The sequence below is a fragment of the Vulpes vulpes genome, chromosome 9, assembly GCF_048418805.1.
Source record: "Vulpes vulpes isolate BD-2025 chromosome 9, VulVul3, whole genome shotgun sequence".
Classification (NCBI taxonomy): Eukaryota; Metazoa; Chordata; class Mammalia; order Carnivora; family Canidae; genus Vulpes; species Vulpes vulpes.
In genome coordinates this window covers 9367275-9391437 of record NC_132788.1, presented here as the reverse complement: position 1 = coordinate 9391437, position 24163 = coordinate 9367275, and the positions used below count along the sequence as shown (strand labels likewise).

At 44.9% G+C, this 24163-nt stretch overlaps 1 protein-coding gene across 3 annotated transcripts in view; it reads right to left on the bottom strand.

The window, feature by feature from the left end:
- Nucleotides 1-24163, bottom strand: part of SLC16A14 (solute carrier family 16 member 14) — a 38045-nt gene that overhangs the window by 6951 nt on the left and 6931 nt on the right. For 2 of the 3 annotated variants that reach the window (XM_072719315.1, XM_072719313.1), the window contains 3 exons: nt 17522-17793; nt 10655-10798; nt 3203-4090 (listed from right to left, as the gene is read on the bottom strand). In XM_072719315.1, coding sequence (XP_072575416.1) covers nt 3203-4090; nt 10655-10798; nt 17522-17780 — 1291 coding nt within the window. In that variant the 5' untranslated portion in view covers nt 17781-17793. The remainder of the gene's footprint in view (nt 1-3202; nt 4091-10654; nt 10799-17521; nt 17794-24163) is intronic. The other variant, XM_072719316.1, reaches the window with a different exon arrangement.

Sequence of the window (24163 nt, the reverse complement as noted above, 5' to 3'; positions counted from 1 at the left end):
AGCATGGACTAGCTGTCTGACACAGTTCTGGCCAATCAGATGAAAACGAAAGTCTGCTGAAACGGAGTCTTTCTTCCCATTTTCCTTCTTGTTACAGACGAGGATGTAGGGGCTGGAGCTGCAGTGGCCATTGTGTGGCCATGAGGCAACTGGCATGAGGAAAAGGCCAGGGGAGGTTCAGAGGTATCTCTGAATTATAGATTTTGGATTATGTGACACAATTATGTAATGTAATGTATGTCAGCTATATTCGATGCAAAATAAATTAAATCTCTGTTTAAGCTACCATTGGTTGGGTGTTCTTTTATGGCCAGATGCATCCCTAACTGAGAATTCTACAGATCACTGAGTGAGTTCTGACTTTACAGCTGTCAATACAGTTTGCTGCACTTATATAGTTATTGACCGTCACCTAGAAATGCTGTGCCTGCATCTCTGCATACAGGCAAAGAACAGGAGCAGCTTGACCTAAGAGGGGTCCTCATGGGCTGCTGGGTTTCCTAAAGTGAGTCTTGGTTCTTAAACTGTTATTCAGCCAGCTGCCAGTGTTGTCAGCTGTATGGGAAAAATCCCTGCTTTCTTGAGCTTCAAATTCTGTAGGGGACTTCATTACTTTTATTATTTTTATTTTATTTTATTTTATTTTATTTTATTTATTTTTATTTTTGTAGGGCACTTTATTTTTTTTTAAATTAATTAATTAATTTATTTATGATAGCGAGAGAGAGAGAGGCAGAGACATAGGCAGAGGGAGAAGCAGGCTCCATGCACCGGGAGCCTGACGTGGGATTCGATCCTGGGTCTCCAGGATCATGCCCTGGGCCAAAGGCAGGCGCTAAACCACTGCGCCACCCAGGGATCCCTGTAGGACACTTTAAAGTGAATGTGTTGATATAAGCCAGTGAGGTTTTAGGATAGGAGATGACTGTATGATCCCTAGAGAGACTGGGAAGGAAGGGACAGGGATGGCCATGTCCTGCACCTATTGGGTTCCCTGGAAGAGGGATTCCTGCAGAGGATACAGGAACAAAGGGCCAGGAGGGGCCAGATGAGCAGGGAGTGCGGGCATCTAACAAGTCCGTTTACAGCATTGCACAAAACCTCTAGTGGCTTTGACAAAAGCCACCAGTCCTGGCCTGGCAGCCCTGTACGCCACCTCTGGATAGCACCTTTGTGTTGAGGTCTGGCCCCAGCCCCTGCCTCCAATCTCTGGACAGAGGGTGGACTTTGTCACCTTCGTCCAGTACCTGAGCCTCTTGGGGATTAAGACTACCGGCCAATCCTCATGTGTTTTTCCACAAACAGGTTCAGAGAGGTCCCCGGCTGCCATAGGACTCGTCGGTACCTGTGATTTCTGGTATGCCCATTGCAAGAAGTAAGTTCTCCATTGAACTGAGGTGAACACGTGTGAGAGAGCTTGCCCTGGATGTCGTCAGCTGGTGGCCTCTGGGCCTCCAGTGGGCAAATGCCCCAACTCTCCCCAACTGCTCAAGCCCTAATCCCTGGAACCTACGAATGTCATGTTATGTGGCAAAAAAGACTCTGCAGATGTGACTGGGTTAAGGACCTTGTGATGGGGGTTATCATGGATTGTTCCCCAGACCCAGTTGTAACCCAGATGTCTTTATAAGTGCAAGAAGGAGGCAGGAGAGTCAGAATCAGAAAGAGGTCTAAGACCACTGCTGTGTCACTGGCTTAGAAGGTGCAGGAAGGGCCTAGGAGCCACAGATGCAGGCGGTCTCTAGAAGCTCTAAAAGATTAAAAAAAAAGGGGGGGGGGGATTTTCCTTCAAAGAGCTTCCAGAAAGAATGCAGTTCTGCTGATACTTTGAGCCTGCAGCCTCATGACCTCTAGAACTGAGAGAGAATAAATCTGTATTGTCTTAAGCCACTAAGTTTGTGGCAGTTATTATAGCAGCGACAAGAAACTGTTACCGGGCTAGATCCAGCTCATACATGTGTTGTGTGGGACCTACACACCATGTTTTAAAAATGTGGAAATGTTGTGGTAATGACACCCATCATGGTGAGCATTCCATACTGTACATAATTATCGAGCCCCTATGTCGTACGCCTGAAACTAATGTAATGTATGTCAACTCTGTTCACTTAAAAAGAAATTAAGTTAAAGGAAATTCAATTAAAAAAATCTGGACCTGTCACCTAAGAGCTGAGCCCAGAATCCTCATTTTTCTTGGAGGACAAAAACCCTAACAGTAGAGGATCTGGCAATAATTTTCCACGTTTCTTGGTGACAGAAATCCGTTGGAGGTGGGCAGAGGCTGCCTCCCTCGGATGGACCGGGGTTTCCGCACTATTCCATCGCCCACCTTACTAGCCTGGCCTTCGCAAAGATCAGAGTTCATCTGCGTTCTGTTGGAAAGAATGATTGTTCCCTTGCTACCATTTGCCAGTGACAAGTTGGGGGACCGGAATGGAAAGGGGAAGGAGGGGGAATCCCTGGGTGGCTCAGCGGTTTAGCACCTGCCTTTGGCCCAGGGCCTGATCCTGGAGTCCCGGGATTGAGTCCCACATCGGGCTCCCTGCATGGAGCCTGCTTCTCCCTCTGCCTCTCTCTGTCCTCTGCATCTTTCATGAATAAATAAATAAATATATAGAAAGAAAGAAAGAAAGAAAGAAAGAAAGAAAGAAAGAAAGAGGAAGGAGGGTGAAGGCAAACAGGAGCTTCTTTTTTTTTTTTAATTTTTTTTTATTATTTATTTATGATAGTCACAGAGAGAGAGAGAGAGGCAGAGACATAGGCGGAGGGAGAAGCAGGCTCCATGCACCGGGAGCCCGACGTGGGATTCGATCCTGGGTCTCCAGGATCGTGTCCTGGGCCAAAGGCAGGCGCCAAACCGCTGCACCACCCAGGGATCCCCAAACGGGAGCTTCTTTCTCATTTGCCCTGGGCTTCAAAATACAAAGGCGAAGGGGATCCCTGGGTGGCGCAGCGGTTTAGCGCCTGCCTTTGGCCCAGGGCGCGATCCTGGAGACCCAGGATCGAATCCCACGTCGGGCTCCCAGTGCATGGAGCCTGCCTCTCCCTCTGCCTGTGTTTCTGCCTCCCTCTCTCTCTCTCTGTGACTATCATAAATAAATAAAAATTAATTAAAAAATAAAAAAATAAAAAAAAAAACACAAAGGCGAAGCCAACCAGCTGTCCCCACGCGCGGGAGCGTCTCCAGCCCCGCGGCGCTTACCTGCGAAAGGTGGTCCCAGCAGCGCCGAGATGCCGTTGGCGCAGATGATGATGCCGTAGGCGTTGGCCAGGTGCTCGATCCCCACCAGGTCTTCGGTCACCACGGGCATCAGCGAGAAATAGCCGCTGGAGAAGCCGATCAGGGCGCAGATGACGGCCAGGCCGGCGTAGGTGTGCATCAGGGGCAGGATGAAGATGCTGAGGACCAGGGTGAAGTTGGCCATGAGGAAGACGTTCCACACGCTGACGCAGGGCAGGTCGGCCACGACGCCCAGGATCACTTTGGCGAGGATGTGCACTATGGCTATGACGGAGGTCAGAGGGAACACGTCGTTCTGCTCGGACAAACGGTACAAATGGACTATCTCCGGGAGGTGGATGAAGGGGATGACAAAGCTGCTGTAGGCGAACAAAGCCCAGAGAATGAAGGCGACAAACCTCCGGTTGGTGAAGAGCGAGGCGGTCCCGAAGTAGCCCGAGGCCCAGGCGCGGAAGCCCTCGCGGACCCTCCTGCCCAGCCGGCCCGCCGTCTTGAGGACCCCGAGGGCGCCCCGGGGCTCCCCCGCCTGCTCCTCGGGCCCCGCGGGCCCCGGCCCCGGCCCCCGCGGGCGAGCCGGCGCCGCCCCGCCCGGGCCCTCGGGGTCCCCGCGCGCCGCCAGGGGCCGCAGGAGCGCGCCGCACACGCACAGGTTCAAGGACACGGCGCCCTGGATGAACATCGCGTCGCGCCAGCCGTACTCCGCGCACAGGTGCTTGAGCAGCAGCGTCATGAGGAACGTGCCGAACCCCGTCCCGGTGGTGCTGAGGCCCTGCGCCAGCGCGCGTCTCTTCTGGAAGTACCTGCCCACCATGACCACGGCCGGCAGGTAGGCCATCCCGCTGCCCAGGCCTGCGGGGCGGTGGGGACAGGGGCGCGGCGCGCCGGGTCATCTGCAGCTCGCAGCTGCTTCCCCGGGGCCGCTGACTCATCACACGCGCGCACGCACAGGCAGAGGGAGAGGCAGGCCCCCTGGGGGCCCCGGTGCGGGACGCGGTCCCCGGACCCAGGGTCAGGACCTGAGCCCAAGGCACATGCTCAGCCACTGATGCCCTCCTCATCTGCGCTTCATTAGGTTCATCTTTATGCTATTTTTTTTTTTTTTTGCACAAAGAAGTAACGTTTGTATGAAACGTACCTCCCCCTCCTGCATCCTTTCCTTCTCCTCCCTCACAAGAGAGAAAAGGGGTGCTTCCGGCCCCTCCTGGGGCCCCCACGGTCCAGGGCGAAAGGCCCTGCAGGCCCAGGCGTGCTGTGGTGGGGGGTGGGGGTGGGGGAAGGGTGATCGGCCCACTCGGCCCTTGGCGGAGAGAGGGGATGCCCGCCGTGGACGTGGGGCCTGCCCCTCCCTGCCACCTCATACAGCCTGCACCTCCTTCCTTCCTTCCTTCCTTCCTTCCTTCCTTCCTTCCTTCCTTCCTTTTCCTTCTTCCTTCCTTCTTTCCTTCCTTCCTTTTCCTTCCTTCCTTCCTTTTCCTTCCTTCCTTCCTTTTCCTTCCTTCCTTCCTTCCTTTTCCTTCCTTCTTTCCTTCCTTCCTTCCCTCCCTTCCTTTTCCTTCCTTCCTTCCTTCCTTCCTTTTCCTTCCTTCCTTCTCCTTCCTTCCTTCCTTCCTTTTCCTTCCTTCCTTTTCCTTCCTTCCTTCCCTCCCTTCCTTTTCCTTCCTTCCTTCCTTCCTTCCTTCCTTCCTTCCTTCCTTCCTTTCTTTTCCTTCCTTCCTTCCTTTTCCTTCCTTCCTTCCTTCCTTCCTTCCTTCCTTTTCCTTCCTTCTTTCCTTCCTTCCTTCCTTCCTTCCTTTTCCTTCCTTCCTTCCTTCCTTCCTTCCTTCTCCTTCCTTCCTTCCTTCCTTCCTTCCTTCCTTCCTTCCTTCCTTTTCCTTCCTTCCTTCCTCCCTTTCCTTCCTTCCTTCCTTCCTTCCCTCCCTACTTTGACATGCACCTGCTCCTGACATTTCAGTAAAATCCAGTTTGGGTCTGTGTCTTGAGTGTTTTGTTGTTGTTTTTTCTTTAAAAAAAAAAAAAAAAGATTGGTGGGTAAGCACCATGAGGGTCATCCATGGAATCTTCCAGCCCATCATTTCCCTCCAAAGGGCTCTGCAGCACGGGCTACTCCAATAATAAAATAAGCCAGCATTCTCACATCAGAGTATCAGAATGAATGAATGGGTGAGAAGACGGATGAATGAAAGAATGAACAGATGTTGGGGCCCTGCTGTCACTGCCAACTGCATTAAGCGCTCAGGAAAGTATTTATGTACAAGCGGATGGAGAGCGAGTCCGGGCAATTTGCAGAAGCCTCAGGAATGGGTCCATTTGTGCACAAATTAATAGGAAGAATAAAAGGAAAGTGCCCATAAATATACCCAGCTACTGGATGTCAAAACCACGTAATACTTATTTGTAGCTCTGACTTCCACTTGTGTCTTTCTTAGAAAATTGGATCAGTTGGTGATTTCCACCAACAAAATTAAAATGCTGGTGGGGGAGACCATGTGTGCTCCAGGCAGGGGATATAACAGAACTCTCTGTACTTTTTGCTCAATTTTGCTGTGAACCTAAAACTGCTCTAAAAAATGAAATCTATTTCTTAAAAAAATGAAATGAAATGAAAAAATGAAATGGAATGAAATGAAATGAAATGAAATGAAATACTGGCCAGGAGGTTGTGGGTGCATTATCAACTTCTAGGTATAGACAGAGGGAAACCATAAGAGCTACTTCAATGATCATGGGGCTCCATATGGTTCTAACGCTTGAGACTTCCTGACATTGGGATGGCAGCATGAGAGTACAAAAGAGACTTTGACCAATGTTGTTTCCCAGAGCCAAAGTCTCCTTAGTTCAGCATCATTTAATAGTTCCAGAAATACTGGACTTTGAGAGAAACCAGAGCCATCATACATACAATTATAATACTAATTACCATTAATTAAGTACCAATGATGGATGATGGGCCAGTTGCTTTATAGGCTTTAGGTGACTGGATTTTCACAATAACCCAGAAGTTAGCTGTGGGTGTATCCTTAAAAAAAAAAAAAAAAAAAAAAAGGGCAACCCCGGGTGGCTCAGTGGTTTAGCGCCGCCTGCAGCCCAGGGTGTGATCCTGGAGACCCGGGATCAAGTCCCACGTCGCGTTCTCTGCATGGAACCTGCTTCTCCCTCTGCCTGTATCTCTGCCTCTCTCTCTGTGTCTCATGAATAAATAAATAAAATCTTAAAAAAAAAACAAAAAAACCCCAAAAACCCACACCACCTTTTATTTATTTAAGTGATCTCTACATCCAAGGTGGGGCTCAACTCAAATCCACGACACCAAAATCAAGAGTTGCATGCTCTTCTGACTGGGCCGGCCAGGTATCCCTATGCCCCTTTCTCGAGCCTCATGAAGACTTAAGCTACTTGCCCAAGACGAGCTGCAGGAACCTGGATAATCCAGGGTGAAAGTCAGACCCAACTGCAGAGTCTGGTCCTTTCCCACTGCCTCTCACCCTAAAACGCTCATCCCCCTGGCTGCCTGCAGGTGGGATTTTGATGAAGGATTTTTCTTCAGCCTGAGTTTCTAAAAGAAGCCTCCAGAAGCAACCTGCCTCCTTTATTTACCTAAAAGCAGAGAAATTTACAGCAACTGTCAGAAATCAATGAGCCTCAACCACTCTTCAGGTGGATACCCTTGTTTTAAGAACAATTAAGCAAACTTCTAAGTGATTCCCAGCACAAGTGGGAGCAGGTCCCCCTTGCAAGCTCAGAGAGGACAATGATCATAGTTTGCATTATGTGATAAATTAGCATGAAGAAAATGACTCGCCTTAATTTTGAACTAAACTCTGGATTAATCTGTATGATGTTTAAGTCCATAAAAAACAGAATCTCTAACTTCCTAATATTCAAAGAAGCAGAGAAAAATAGTCCACTAACACACTCCTTCCTCCCTCTAACTGTAAAGCAAATCCCACATATATTATGTCAAGTGCAAATATTTTAGTATAAATCTCTAAGAGAAGAATTCTTTAAACAGCATAATCATCATATCTTAACTGAAAAAAATGAACAATTTACTTGATATCATGAAACATCCAGAAGGTGTTCAAATTTCTAATTGTCTCATAAATGACTATTTTTAAAAATACTTTAAAAAAAAAAAAAACAGGATCCAAGTAAGGTCCACACAGTGCTATTCTTTGATATGATTTTTAAGCCTCTTTTAAATTCCTCTATTTTTTTCTTAAAATTTATCTCTCTTTCTTTTTTCTTGACATTTATTTGTGAGGAAACTGGGTCATTTGTCCTGTCAAATTTGTCATTGTCTAGATTTTGCTGAGAGCACAAAATGAGTTTAATTTTTAGAAAAATTTGATTTGTGACTGACAATAACCAACATCCTAAATTTAGTGTGGTTATGGATTTCTAAACAACAGAATAAAATGATTAATAGGAATAGAACCGAGATACCTAAGAGCAGCACTAATTCTAACTTAGTGTGAATAATAAATGCTCCCATATATGAAGAAATAACAAAATCCATGCCCAACGTCACAAGTATCTATTTTCCCTGTTACACCATCCATGTCCTTACCAGCATCCTCCCCTCCTCACGTGGCTCTGTTGTCTGTAATGAGCACAATTATTCCATGAGCTTATAGGACAGGCCCTGGGGATATGTGGCTCAAGCCCAGTGGTCAGCCAAGGCTCTGCTAATGTCCAGCCCTGGGAAGGGCCCTGGAATAACTATTCACGGGCTCCGAGGATGAGCTTATGGCCCTACCAACCAGGTGGAGAAAAGAGGCCCAGATGGGAAGAAAAAAATCCTGACATTCTGGGTCACTGGGGATGGGGGGAAAGGTGTCTTCAGGAGACAGGCTTAAGAGAATGGAGCTCTGGTGAGGCTGAACAAATCTGTCCAGACTCCCTTGGCTAAGTAAGACATTATTTTTTTTCTGCTTAATAGGAGGATACTCCTACACAGTTTTAATTGCCTAGGTGTTAAAGAAAAAAGAGAGAGAGACAGATACAAACAAATCTGTCTCAAATACTTTTTGGAAGGAAGCAGGATATCAGCAAAGTTTTTTCTCAAACGTAAATTATACAGTGAAATGTGTTTCTCAAGGGCTTTCTTTCCTTCTTTTTAAAAATATTTTATTTATTTACTTGACATAGAGAGAACAGCAGGCAGAAGGAGAGGGAGAAGCAGACTCCCCACTGAGCAGGGAGCCTGACACAGGACTCGATCTCAGGACACTGAGATCATGACCTGAGCCAAGGACAGATGCTTCACAGACTGAGCCACCCAGGTGCCCCTCAAGTGCTTTCTTTTTGCAGATCTTCCCATTTTTTTCTTTTCTGTTAAATAGGGCCTAGATTGCTAATCAGCATCCACATGCCTCTCTAGTGATAGCCCAGAGTTTTGCATATATAAGTTAACTGATTTGGCTGGATTTTCCAGTTTAATATAGTTTGATATATATTTGTGGGGGAGGTGGATACATTTATTTGCAGAGATTTTTTTTTTTTTTGGTTTTTCCTGTATAACAAGTGGGAGTAATAAAGAGTCTCAAGACACACTTCCCTTTCACCAGCCCCCCGATTTTCCTCCTACTTCCTTGGGTCCAGAACTATCTGTTGAATAAATAAGTGAATGACTATGGAAACAATATCAATTGCAGGTCAATCAGCAATTAACTGCAAGAAAAAAAGTTCATTTAAACAAAGAATCGAATCATAGGAATCTCTAAATGAGGGGAATTAATCTCAAGTCTCAGTTTTTAGGACCAAGTCTATATAATCTGGATGTGTGTGACCACCACATCCAGTTCACAGGGGGTGCCACATGTCTGCCCGGGGACCCCAGTGTCACTCCCTAGCTTCGGCAGGAGTGTTTATTTCCTCACCCACAATATAAAAATCCCAGTGCTGGCTCTATTCATTGGAGTGTTTGGGGGGAATTTTCTATAACACTCAGGAAAACATCTTAAGCTGTTCTTTAAGAACTGTTACCAAGTCCTTCAGATCCATGGTTTTTAAACTATGATTCAAAGGACATAGAAGTGCTTTATGTGTAAATGTGGATCAATGTAAATTACAGAGAATCAGCTTGCCAACTTATTTGGAGAGGAGGTCTTCGTGTTCATGTCTCCGGCTATCATAAAGTAGGCACTTAAGCTTATAATAAGAATGTTACATTCCATATAACAATTATATATTAGCTAACACTTACCAAGGATTCTGTTTTGTGATAAGTATTGTGCTGAGTGCTTTACACCGATAATCTCCTAATCATTTCAACCACCCTTTAAACCGAGCACTTAATGATCCCATTTGGCAGATAAGGAAACTGAGGCATAAGTGGGTTAAGTAGTTTGCCTGAAGTCACACAGATAATAAGTGGGGAAAAAAAAAAAAAGCAAGACTTCCGTATTCTGACTTTTAACTCTTATACCAACATTTCTGTCAGTGTGTCATTTATTAGGATTGTAGCTCTGGACTCCAAGTCAGGCTGGATCCGGTTCACTGCAATTCAATTGTACAAGTTAAGATACTTCTTATCTGTGTGAATTCGGCTACCCGTTGATAAAGGAAATAATAGCTGGAAATGTATTTTGCAGAACGGATATGCAAACCACGCTGCCTGGTAGCCAATTTTTACCTGTTCCCTGGGGAGTGACACTCTCTGCTCTAGTATTGCTTCCTAAGGGTCTCTACATATATGTGGATTTTGCTGCTTTGTCATTCATTTGAATAGAGCGAAAGGAGAAAATAATTATTCTATGATTCATGCTCCATTCTGTAGTTATTAAATGACAGAATGTTATTAATTTCCTTAATATTTGGTCTATTCACCCAAGACTGTTATTACCTTCCTTTTTCCTACTCTTCATAAGAGAGAAGACTAGCACTTAGAACCAATCATGGGAAATTTAATTAAATTCTAACAGGAAGGCCAAGTACACTTGTTAGGTTGTTTTTCCACACTTAAGGCATATTTAATATCTTATACTAAAAAGTATTTCCTGGTGGGGTGGGGTGGAGGAAAAGGACAAAATCTGGGATGCCTGGGTGGCTGAGTCAGTTAAGCGTCTGCCTTGGGCTCAGGTCATGATCCCAGGGCTTTTCTGGGATCAAGCCCCACCCACCTCAGGCTCCCTGCTCATCAGGGAGTCTGCTTCCCCTTCTCCCTCTGCCCCTCCCAGCTCCCTCCCTCCCCTGCCCGGTCTCTCTCTTCTGAAATAAATAAATAAATAAATAAATAAATAAATAAATAAATAAATAAATAAAATCTTTAAAAAGAAAAAATAAATAAAATCTTTTTAAAAAGTACAAAATATTTTAATATTTCAATGGTTCTTTTTTTCTCCACAAGTATTCATTGTCAAAATGCCCAAAAATATATTTAAAATTAAGGTTAAAAATAATCAACATGCTTACCAGCTGTCACTCCAAAGGTAATAAAGAGATAGTGCACGTTTGCGGCATAGGCGCTCAGTACCCAGCCCAGTGAGTTCACCAGCCCTCCGATGATGGCAGTCCGGCGACACCCACAGGTGTTGATAAACAAGCCAATGAAAGGTCCTGTCTCGGGACATGGAAAAGGGAATTGACTGATGGTGTTTTATTTTCATGCTTTCTTCGAAAATCCTCAATGAAGACAAAGACTAAAAATTACTAGGGCTGTTAAATAAAACAAACCCAACCCCCCATTGCTTTATATGCAGAAAGCTTTTAGCATGCAAAGATGAGTTTCTTTCACTGGTCATGTCACTGGAGAGCTCAAGGTGCTAGGTTTTCAAGAAAGGCAGACCTGAAATAAATAGACAGATGAGTTAGTTCATTCTCTTGTCTAAAACACAAGTCGATCCTAAACTAGCCATCTACGGACTTATTCAGCCTGCGGATGCATTTTGTTTATCCAGAACACAGTTGACAAGATGTTTAGGGATGCCTGGGTGGCTCAGTAGGTTGGGCATCTGCCCAAGTCATGATCTTAGGGTCCTGGGATCTGCCCCGTGTTGGGCTCCCCACTCAGCAGGGAATCTGCTTCTCTTCCTCCCTATACCCCTTTCCACCACTCATGCTCGCTCGCTCTCTCTGAAATAAATAAATACAATCTTTAAAAGATATTTTGAATCAGTTGCCAGCATTTAAAAATTAAGAGCATTCACAAGAAATCCAATGATTGCACAGAATCCAGCAGCTTCCCACACAGCCAAGATGGGCTGGAGCTGTGCGTGGGCTGGCCTGAGTAGCTGTGTCCCCACTCCTAGTTTGCTAGAGTCACCACCCTTCCCTTTGGTCTTGTACTTGGCCTTCTGCCCTCATTTACATTATTTGTTATTTGACTTCTTGCCTTCAGACCTTAAGGGGAGTACAGAAAGGGATTTTTCAGGCCTCCCATGCTTCCTGTAAAGAACTGATAATTTCTTTTCAAGAGGATACCTGGATGCAAAGTGTGTTGAAAAGAACTTCTCATCGCTTCATATGCACTTCAGCCTCTGGTGACTCTCAGTTGCAGACCGGCCCCACCAGGCTATACATTTTTATGACACCATGTTGAGATCCAGAAATACGATTCGGGGTACAGTGGGTGCTATGCAGGCAGCAATACCGTATCATATGACACATATCCTGACTGCCTATTTTCCTAGGACACTCTGGTTTTTGTCAAACCTCTTTGTTTTCTTCCTGATTTTGTGGTAACTTCTTTTTTTACATGGAGCCCAATGCAGGACTGGAACTCACCACCCTGAGCTCAAGACCTGAGCTGAGCTCAAGAGCTGGACACTTAACCCACTAAGCCACCCAGGTGCCTTGGGTAACTTCTGATGTCACAGAAGCTCAATGCCTGCCTGGTGATCAGTGATTCCCTGTCCAAAAAGCAATCTGTACTTTAGCAATACAGTGTGACCTTTGGTCAATATTCAGTAAGATGGCACATTTTAAACATCATCTTACTTTTGATCATTATTCCTTTTCCTAGTTACAAAGCCCTATATTCTGGTGGGACTATTTCAGGCTAAAATTTTGTTAAACTCTGAGGAGTTTCCCCTTTTAGTTCAAACTGAAACAAAATGTCCCTTTAAAGTCCTATCTACATTCATGTTAGATTTGGATGCACAGTTTGCTAATGGATTTTTTTCTTTGTCTAATGATTCCGAGCAAGCCTAATCCTAAAAATGATGAAGGTGATGATTTATTAATTTAACCTTGGTGTATTACACAAATAACTCACCAGATAAACCTCTTAGAATGGACAACACAGTAAATATATTTTACATAAATATACCGTTATGTACTATAAAGTAAGCACATGGTATAAAAAATATATATAAACTAAATGCACTGATAAAAACTTCTAAGGGAATTATGGGGGCAACTGAAATTCAGAAACCATAAGTTGAAGACGTATCTTTGATTTCTTCATAGATATATTTTTTAAAAGATTTATTTGAGAGAGAGCAAAAATGTGCATGAGTAGGGGGAGGGGTGAATCTCAAGCAGACCTTCTGCTGAGCGTGGAGCCCAAGGTGGGGCTCGATCTCAGGACCCAGAGATCATGACCTGAGCTAACTCAAGAGTCTGATGCTTAACCAACTGAGCCACCCAGGGGGCCCACAAAGAGGAGTAAATAAAAAAGAGAAAAAGTCATGACTCATCGGTCTACGGTTAATCAGCCTTTCAAGCTACGACAAGTCACCAGATTGCAGTTCAGGAGCCGGATCATGTTGTCCACGTAACAGAAGAGGCCAGAAGCAAGCTTTTCTGTGATACTGCCTGCTTCTGAAACACTGCACGAAGAAAACATTTGGGGGAAAAGGAGGGAGGTGGAATTCCCAAGTAAGAGCAGATATTCATGTCTGGAGGAATGTTGTATATCGAAAAGAAAGGATTAATTGCTTTACTGATACGAACTCAAGTTGGTAACTGTCTGACTTTCTGGTTCATCATCTCTCACGTCGTGGAGCTTCAGTCATTTAGGACTTGCAGACGGGCAAAGCCAGCCCTAGAGATGGCATGCCTCCTCCATGGTTACCAAACACAGGAAGGGTCAAAATAAGGAAGTCGGACCCAAGCGTTCTGCTTCTGTTCCATTTTCTCATCATTGCTGATGGTCAACTGGCCTCTCTAAGGTCACGTTAGAGTTTCACCAAAATGAAAAGAATTCCCCACAGTCTAAGGACAAGGGGCAAAGGGGGTAGAGGGGCGGTTGTCTGGTTAGGATTCCCACTTTTATGGAGGAATCCAGAGTTCTGGGACGAGATGTAGACTTTCACCTCTTCAGAAGAAATCTGAATTTGGCCTGTTTTCCACATAATAAAGCTGCAGGCAACACCAGGAGGAAGTCCTAATTTCTTGCCTGCCCCTGCATCTCATAGGTTCAAAAAAGCTCAGGTGAGGAGAGGAATGATCTGAGGTGGCCTTGGCATACAGTCAAGGATGAAAGTAGGTAGTTCATTGAACTCCCGGCCTCCTAGGGTAATCCTTCACTGCAGTAAGGAGTTCAGAGCCTCTAAATCAATGACTGTCTGCCTTGGATGAGCATTGGAGTCACTTAGGAGCTTTAAAAAAAAAAAAATCTTGATGCTTGGGTCCCATCCCAAGACGTTCTGATTTAATGGCCTAGGTGCAGCGTGAACAGCAGGGGTTTTAAAAGCTCCTCGGATGGATCTGATGTGCAGTCAGGATTGGCAATCGCTGGTCTAAAATCTCCTTAGCAAGAAAGTATCCTCCTGCAGCCTGTAGATTCCCCCAACATGGCTTCCACCAAGAATTATTCTGAGGGTATCACCAAGGCTGCTGTAGATACAACTGAGGCGATTACATGTTGTTAAAAATTGGGACCTTTGGCAGGAAAATGGCGAAGTCCATGCTAGCAATGAATGAAACAGGAATCAACTAAATTTCCTACATGCAAGCCACTGCCCAACAGAGAGAGAGTTTTCAACTCTAACATAATTCACAGATTTTTTTTTTTTTTGAACGTAGAAGAGAAAACCCAAGTGTGCTTACAACGATTAGAAAATGAGAACAATCTATATTTATTCACTTCAAATATATTCTCAGTTCTCATCTGTTGTAGGGGCAGGGAGTGTGGTAGAGTAGACACAACTTTGGAGGCCAGTGGGCCAGCTTTGAAGCCTGTCCCATGCTTATTCGCTGTTTATCCTTTCGTAAGGAAGTCTGTGAACATTGCATGTCTCCCTCTGTCAGACAGAGGACAGTGGTCTGGCGCTGGCGTTGCAGTGGGATCAAACGAGAGCCTACGCATAACGTGCACGCAGCACGCACTAAGTGGGAAATAAAGGAGAGCTCTCCTTGCAGGCTTCTGGCTCGGAAAACACCCAGCAGATCTGCAGCCACCCTGTATCAGGCAGTTTAAGATAACGAACAGCAGTTTAGGGTCACGATAAGATAAAAGACCTTTTATTTATATAACTATGAGCCTTGCTGTGTTATGATTTCCAAGACACAAGGTATTTCCCTGGCAGGTACCTTTCCTGGAGAAAGGTTAGTCCACGAGCTGAAATCGCACTGCTCAGGATTTGTGGCCTCGCAAACAGAATTCTGAATATATAGTTACTTACCTCCCAATTAAATTCAAGAAGACAAACACGTTTCACCATCGCTATGAATTAGGTGTTCTTATTTTGGGGCTCATATTCAAAATCATTTCCAGCAATTTCAGGACTGGTTCGCATTGCTTATTCTTGTAGGACTTGTGAAACACAAAATTATATCTAAGACAACCTCACTGGACGATTTGGAAAATAAGGGGACGTTTCCTATCCTGGCCTTTCGCGGAGTCTTCTTTTCTGTGGTAGACACAGACTTCCTAGATTGAATCTCTAAGTATTTTGGTTTGCCCCAAAGTAAGATTTTTTTTTTTAAAGGTTGTATTCTTGGAGCACCTGGGTGGCTCAGTGGTTGAGCATTTTTGCCTTTGGCTCAGGTTGCGATCCTGGTGTCCTGGGATCGAGTTCTGCATCACGCTCCCTAGAGGGAGCCTGCTTCTCCCTCTGCCTCTGTCTCTGCCTCTTTCTCTGTGTCTTTTGTGAAGAAATAAATAAAATCTTTAAAAAATAAACAAAAGATTGTATTTTTTTAAAAAAAGATTGTATTTTTAAGTGATCTCTACAATGTGGGCCTTGAACTCATGACCCCAAGACCAAGAGTCGCATGCTCTATGGACTAAGCCAGGCGGGCTCCCCTTAAACATTTATTTTTAAAAAGGTAAAAAAACTGGATGGTAGGTTTTCTAGAAGTACAGTTTTCCTTCGCTGACTTATTTGAGAAGGCTGAATCACATCCAACATAAAACTAGCATATTGCCTACACTGCATTTTTCATATGACAGTGCTAGTCTTAACAAGGCCAACGCAGGGTTGAAGGAGTCAGTTCCTTAATGTTGCAGGCAAGAATTTACCGGCAATTCCCTGACACACGTAACGGTGCCCTTATGTAATTCTAAAACTAGATTAGTATTAATTCCCTTTGATAAACACGCATACTCCACACACATCTTGAGAAATAACACTTCATCCTTGTTTTTAATCGTTAGCAGTATCACCATTATTAATATTATTTGTATTATCCAAATGATCACTGCCTGCATGCCAGCCAAAATCAACAAATCTCTGAATTGGAGTCAAGGAATTAATTACCAATGTGGAAATCACTGAAAAGGGAGATTCTCATCAAGCACACAGATGCCTGTCATACGCAAACGCTCACAGAACTAGAAGAAGATTTGAGGCCATCTATGTTTCCAGTGTGATTTCATGAATACTTGAGATTAAAAAAAAATTGATGTAGAGGTGCTTGTTTGGCTTAGTCAGTTAAGCCTCAGACTTTTGATTTCGGCTCAGGTCATGATCTCAGGGTCGTGAGCAGGGCTCCGCACTGGGCGTGGAGCTTGCTTAAGATTCTCTCTGCCCCTCCCCCCCTGCTGGCATGAACATTCTAAGAGATAAATAAATAAGAATAAATGTAAAAAAAAATTTCAAAGTAAAAGTATGGCTTTTACGTTCAAGAGATAAAGTAAGGGAAAACACCTGTCATATGATAGATGCTTATTAAAGATTAGTTGACAGTAAAAATTGTCTAGTTCCCAAAAGGAAACACATAGGCCATAATAACATCTTATAGTTATGATAACTTTCTAGCTTGGCATCTCCAACTGCATGAGAATTGCTTTCAGGGACACCTAGGAGGCTCAGCAGTTGAGCGTCTCCCTTTGGCCCAGGGTATGATCCTGGAGTCCCAGGATCAAGTCCCACATCAGGCTCTCTGCATGAAGCCTGCTTTTCCCTCTCCCTGTGTCTCTCATCAATAAACAAATAAAATATAAATAAATAAATAAATAAATAAAGAATTGCTTTCACAGATTGGTGTGTGGTGAGGTTTAACAAAATACAGGGATCCCTGGGTAGCGCAGTGGTTTGGCGCCTGCCTTTGGCCCAGGGCGTGATCCTGGAGATCCAGGATCGAATCCCACATCAGGCTCCCGGTGCATGGAGCCTGCTTCTCCCTCAGCCTGTGTCTCTGCCTCTCTCTCTCTCTCTCTGTGACTATCATAAAAAAACAAAAAAACAAAAAAACAAAAAAAAAAACCCAAAATACATTATTATTCCTTCCTGTTAGCTAGATCTGTAACTTTTCTAAAAGCACTTTAATAGATTTTTCAACAGTGTGTGATCAATATTTCAAATTAAATCACCAGAACTCTGAAATAAGATAGTTACCTGCCTTTTATGGTGTTTTCCCTAAAATTTTTATCTTTTACCAATATTCATAAATGTTAAGTAAACAGACCTGTAGTGATATATAATGAATAGTAGCAGTCAAGAAAACAGAGTTTGGGGCAAAAGTTTTTTAAATCATCAATTTTTAAGACACTCCAGATGTTCATAATATTCAAACAGTAATATCACACAAAAGGACATGTGTTGAGTGATTCCACTTCTATCAGGAACTGTCATAGAGACTAAAGGTGGGGTGGGGGTGGTCGGGCCAAGGGGAGGTGGGAATGGAGACTTGTTTCACGGGTACAGAGTTTCAGTTTGAGACGATGAAAAAGTTCTGGAGGTGGATGGTGGGGATGAATGCACTCAGTGGCAATAAACTGTATACCTAAAAGTGGTTAAAACAGTGAATGGGATATACTTTAGCCTGAAAAATAAAATAGTACCATCATTACATGCAGCATGCAGTGTCTAATATTTTGACAATCTAAAACATTACCTACAGCAGAGAATGGTCAACTTATAATTCAGTTTAACAGGTTGCACGTGAACATACCCACAATCAAAGTGATGCCCATGCTGAGGGAGCTGACCCATGCAGTCAGGCCACGGCTCTGATGGAACTCTTCAAGCCATTCCACGTTGAGGACTCCCAGGGCCATCTGGGAGCCCATAATGAGGATGTGCACAAAGAAGGAGGAAAGAACCACCATCCAAGCCCATCCACTGTCAATGTTTGGATGGGACTTAAGTGTCTTCTTATCTTTGGGGTCATCTTCAAAATCATACCCAATGTCTTCATGACTTGTATACATTTTCCAAGATTTTCTGAAATACACATGACAATTTCCTTGAATGTCAAACCAAAAGTATCTTTATCTTCTTTGGACAGCTCTACCTCCCCATCATAACCAAAGTGGCCTTCAGATTCATCGTGTCTTCATGCAGATTTGGAACACTCCTGACTTTTTTTTTTTTTTTACTGCCAAGTGCTTTTGTGAAACCTGTTTCATCTTTACTGTCATCCTATAGGTAAGCATTACTATCCATATCTTAAAGAAATGGAAATAGACCCAGTGAAGTGAAGTGCCTTTCCCAAGTTCTCATGGCCATAAAGTATGGCTATCCCAGAACCTAAGGAATCGAATACAGCTATTCCTGACTCAAAAGCCCATGCCTTGTGTGTCTGTTATTGAGATGGACACTGATAGGTGACAACAAAGATGTCACAGAAGGAAGACACCTGGCTCTAAACAGCCGTTCAGGATAGCTTTGCCTTGGTAGAGCCCTTGGCACGGCATCTGGTTCTTGTTTTGTAGGTCCAAGTCTTCAGTTTGTTTGGTAGAGTGAGAGAGGATTTGCCTCAGGAGACCAACTCATATGAACCAACTCAGGAAAGAGTAGTAAACTAGAAGGCCAATTAATTAATTTTTTACAATAGGAGCTAGAACTTTCTAATAATGGTGATACTCAAGTCTGATACACAAGACACATATTTTACCCATTCCACCTACCCGCATTCCAGCATTTCCCTGGGAAACTAGAAAGTTGATTTAAAAATAGAAAATCAGGGCAGCCCCAGTGGCTCAGCAGTTTGGCGCCGCCTGTAGCCTGGGGTATGATCCTGGAGACCCGGGATCGAGTCCCACATCGGGCTCCCTGCATGGAGCCTGCTTCTCCCTCTGCCTCTCTCTCTCTCTCTGTGTCTATGAATAAATAAATAAAATCTTAAAAAAAATAGAAAATCAGACTAAAAGCATTTGGATACTACAGTGATGTCTTGGTTACCAGTGAGATTACCAGGGAGCCAGAGGCTAGATCATGCCTGTGTGCCAAGTCAGGAGCTTAGAGTTTCTCTTGCACATAATGAACAGCCAGAGGCTGAGTCCTACAGGAACCAGACATGGTGACCTGTGGTCTACGCAGATCCATCTCCAGATGTTAGGAAAAAAGGCTTGGAGGCTGAATGGAGCTGGAGGGGGGTGGCGATGCCAGGTCAGGCGAAGCCTCTGGCTGCATTTTTATTTTTCAGGATGAAAAAGAAGTATGTGTATAAGAACTGAGGATAAAGAGTAAAAGGAGGAGACAGAGACAGTAATCCTGGAGGAAGTGGGACAGGAGGATTGGTCTTGATCTGCAGGAGCAAAGCAGAAGGTGGATGGAGATGACATGCCAGGTAGTGGGATGAGAAGTTACACCTGACAGTCCGATTCTTGGGTGAAGTAGAAAGTCAGGTCACTGGCTGAGAATGAAGAGGATGGTGGTTATGAAGGGGTCTCAACGTTCAGGAATATGGAACAGACTGTTGCCCACAGCAAGTGGAAGTGATTGTCGGGCAGTTCTGAAGGTGGAGCTGAGCCCTGCAGCTCTGAGGGTGCGCAGCACCAGGTACAGGCCCTGGAGGCCCTCCCCCCAGAAGCTGGCAACGAGAGCATCATCAGAGGAGAACTTTCAAACAACAACAAACGACCGAATTTGGTCTGCCTTTTTATGATCTCGATGTGCCAGCAAATCTAGACAACGTCCCTGATAAAAATACTCTCTGAAAAAAATCTTTTGCTGGTCAAAGTTCCAAGTAATTCTGTTTTAATTTTCTATCTGTAAACTTCAAATCAGGGTGGTGCTATTACTTATCCTTCCGTAAACAGTCTTATCTGCGGGAAGTATTCTAGAGAAATCCTAGTTGTACTGTTGACCCCGACACCCATCTGGCCCCAGCTGCACTGTACATACGCTCTGAGGATAGGTTCCCAGGAGATCAGAATTGCTGGAGCATCTCTGTGGCACAGCCTGGGTCTGCAGCAGGACCTGCGAGATGCACTAACGTGTAGTTACTGTAGGGATGAAGCTCCAGAAGTTGAGTTCTTCATGCCTACTTGGAGATTTTATTTTGTTTAAAATGTAACATAGCGAAACAAGTGCAAGACTGCAAGGCGAAAACGAAAACCTTTCGCGTAGAGAGTAAAATTTGTAGTCAATACATGAAATGTTTTCCTCAATCTGCACGATGTCTTTAAAATAGAAATCTCTTCTTTTTTCAATTATTTTACAACAGAAGACAAAGGGCACCTGGGTGGCTCAGTGGCTGAGCGTCTGCCTTCGGCTCAGGTTGTGACCCCTGGGTCATGGGACCGAGTCCCACATAAGGTTTTCCTTCAGGGAGCCTGCTTCTCTGTCTGCCTATGTCTCTGCCTCTTTCTCTGTGTCTCTCATGAATAAATAAATACAATCTTTTAAAAAAACAGTAGACAAAAAATAAGAAAACGATGATTTTTATGAACCACTACATGGTTACTACTGAAAATCCTTTGGTTGCAATGGAGGAAGGAGATATAATAAAAAAAAATAATCCCAAATACATGAGAAACCCCTCCAAACAAAGGTAATTGTCTTTACCTCTTTTTAAAAAAATATTTTATTTACTTATTTGAGAGAGAGGGTGAGTGAGAGAGCAAGCAGGGCAGAGGGAGAAGCAGGCTCCCCACGGAGCAGGGAGTCCGATATGAGGCTCCATCCCAGGACCCTGGGGTCATGACCTGAGTCGAAGGCAGACACTTAACTGACTGAGCCACCCAGGCGCCCTGTTTTTTATTTTTATTTTATTAAAAATTTTTTTTGTTTGTTTTTACCTTTTTTTTAAAGGCTATGTGGTCCATGAAATTTAAAATACTTACTCTCTGACCCTTTATAGGAAAAGCCAGTGGATCCCTGGACTGTGGCTTTGGTTATGGCTAAAGTTTGTTGGGAAGATATGGGTGCTGGGAAACCAAGGATGCCAGTTTCAAGGATCTGTCCTGAGGCTCATCTCGATTTTCCCTTTCCCTCATGCCTTGTCCTCATTATTATTTTTATCTTTTAAATGACTCTATGTCCTAAACACCCATCCAATCCTCAACCCCTACACTTCCTGCCCACGTTGCTCCTGTCTGCCTGGGTCCTTTCCACTTCCCCGTTCTGCAGACGGCTGGGAGGGATAAGATAAAGTGCTATCATGCCATGTGATTTCTCCATGCTGTCAAGATAGCTTTAGGATCAAGGCCAAACCCCCTTTGCCTCTGCCAGGCTCCCCACAGATTCTCCTGCTCTCATTTCCCTGCCTTTGACCTTTGTGCTCCAGCCCTGCTGAGGCACCTGCAGCTCCTTCACCTTGGCACAGGGTCTTAAGCCTTGGGGCACGGCCTTCTCTTTCTCTTTTGGGAACGCACTTCTCTCCTTCTAACATCCTGCTCCCCTTCTCCTCCTCCCTCAAGATTCAGCTAAATACAATAGTGAAACCTTGACACGGTGAGAACCCCCTCAACCCCTGCAATCTAATCTCTAACATTAGAGTATGTGTTAGATCAACCAATTGTTGTACAAGGCTGTTTGAAAACATGGAAAGAAGAGCACTCTAAGGTGCGAATTATACACAGGAGGCTACAACTTGGGATATGTGCAAGAATCCCTTTGTTTTTGTTAAAAATAGGCATCCATAGGAGAGAAGACTGGCGTGAAAAGAATAATGTTGAGGGAGATTATTCTTTGGATGATGGTCTTAACGGACTCTTCCTCCTTTTAATCTGTCTTGTTGGTAAAGAAAAAAAAAGAAATCGCAATAAATATGTATTAATTTTATAGTAACAAAATAAAAGTCCCTATCCCTATCTTTTAAACATCATCTGGATCGGCTTTTTGCCTCCTGTAGATTAGTGGCTGAATTGTGAAAAAGAAAGAGGATGATTCAAGAGTCACTTCCCTTAAGAAGTCTACTTTGCCACTACCCTGCTCTTGAGACCCTGGGGAGAGGACAGCCTGCCTGGGGACAGTCAGCAATGGGACAGCCCTAGTTTTTCAGAGCTCGCAGCCCAGACAAGGGCTGCCCTGGCAGGAGGCCCAGAGAATAAGCCTACAAATGGATCAGACGGGGTGGGTGTTCAGTGGTTGTCTTCCCTCTGTCTCTGCTACTTACATGCAGCATTCTGAGAAGCCAGAAAGCAAAGAATCAGGGGAATGACTGGCCTACATGAGTAATAATAATATTTTATTTTTTATTTAAAAATTTTTCCTAAAAATGTTTTATTAGTTTCAGAGGTAGAATTTAGTGATGCATCAGTTGCATATAGCACCCAGTACAACTGGGTGATGGGCATTAAGGAGGGCACTTGATGTAATAACATCATTTTAAATCTGTGGGATAATGCTCAGCTCTGTTTAGTGAGACAAAACAACACAGCCTGGCATTTTCATAAAGGCCATTTACATCTATTTTTTTAAAATAATAAGCCGTTTACATCTATGGAAAAGTTTGAAATAATAATATCACGAAAGTTATCATTTTCAACCGCTGAGTTGAAATAGTAAACATTTTCCTAAGCAATGTTAAGAAATTGATATGTTCACTGAATTATTTATTTTATGGGTTAAGAGATGGAGATGCCATTGAACTGCTCTCAACATTTCCGTTGCATTTGTTCATAAATAAATGACATCGGATAGCATCTAATTGCCACGTTTTATCCAAGGGACGCAAGGGTGCATGTAGCGTACAGTAGCCAATGCAGAGCACTGGTGGAGGGTGGGGGTGGCTAAAACGAAGTGGCTGTCCCGTCTTCAGGAGGTCCCTAAAGATACACCTGGCAATAGAACCATCTGCATTTCATAGCTCACTCTCTCTACAAGTAATTTCTGTTTTGACTAACCGCAGTTAACTTATTGCCCAACCAGGTTAACGAAAGCAAAGGACAATAGAAAAATACATTTCTATCCCCTTCACCCCACGTTTGCTTTTAGCATTTGCATAATTATAAGATATAAAAGAACCATTTGAGTATTATAATCTTAGTCTACACCCCGTGAGAAAGAGAGAGAGAGAGAGAGAGAGAGAGAGAACACAAGTGAACTAGGGATGGTTCTGGGCCGCCCTGTCCCCAGGCTCCACATCTTTCTCCACCACATGGCCTTCAAGCTCTCCCACCTTCTCCACATCCTGACACACGTGTAGAACAACACACACGTGGTACACTGGGGTAAATGGAGGCACCGAGTGTGGAGCTTCCTCTAGGATCAATATGTTAAGAGGGAGCCCAATCCAGGCGGCCTGCTGAAGGCTCAGCCTGTAACATTAAGCCTTTGCACGGAAGACCGTGAAGGAAGGCAATGGGGAGGCCAATAGCCAACCTTCCCCTTGCCCCATGTGGGAGTTCACAGATGGTGGCAAAGTCATCCTAAACGCAGGGAAATGAAGTAACCCCTGAAAGCCAGGAGATGGAGGCCGGCTACGTATTTATGTGCTACCACGTCGAGGCGAAAAGAATTTAGAGCCAGCTGTATCTGAGATGAAAATTAAATTCAGGTTCCGCAGCTCCCATACAGGAGCAAATCTGATAAGCAAACCCTTCACTCTTTTAACTTGGCTGCTGGGGCTCCGTGAGCATGCGGCGGGGGCTTTGCCAATGACAGGAAAGGGGAAAGCGCCCAGAGAAAACTAGAATTACAACCTCCCGGAAAGGTGGGCAGAGGGGGGTGGAAACTGGTTCTTCCTTAGATGCGGGGGAGGGGTGCGTCCACCTCCACCTGGGCTGTGGGATCTTTTGCCCGGAGGACCTGGGGGCACGGGAAATCGTGGGCCTTAGGGGGCGCCCTTGAGCCCTGCAGGCTGAGGAGGTTAGAGCCCCGCTGGCTGGGGAGCTGCAGGGCGGGGAGGCCCGCTTGGGGGAAACGGGCACTTGCCCTGGGTTCACGGTGGCCTGGGGACACCTGCACATATAAAGGCCTTCTGGGGGGCCAGGGGCTGTGCCGAGTGGCTTCTCCACCCCGATCTTGTCCGGTTGGCATTAAGGCCCCATTGCACAGACCAGGAAACTGAGGCTATTTGTCGAATGAGGGCAGTGAAGTTTAGAGGTCAAACTAGCAGGTGGTGCGGCCGGGCTTGCGGGATTCCAGAGCTGCTTATCCACCCCCATCTCTCCCTTACACACACACACACACACACACGCACACACACACACACGCCAGACAAGGCGACAAGCAGCCTCCTGATCCTCAATAATAATCCTCACTCATCCCCGTTAATTGGTCTGAATCAACTTTTCCGCGCAAGGAAACCGGCTTAATTAATTGGAAAGCGGAATCCGGTTCCTTGGCCTTGGCGCCGTGTGCCCGGGAATGGCCGCCCCGGGTCACCCCCCCCCCGCGCCCCCCGTGCCCCTCTCCTGCCCGC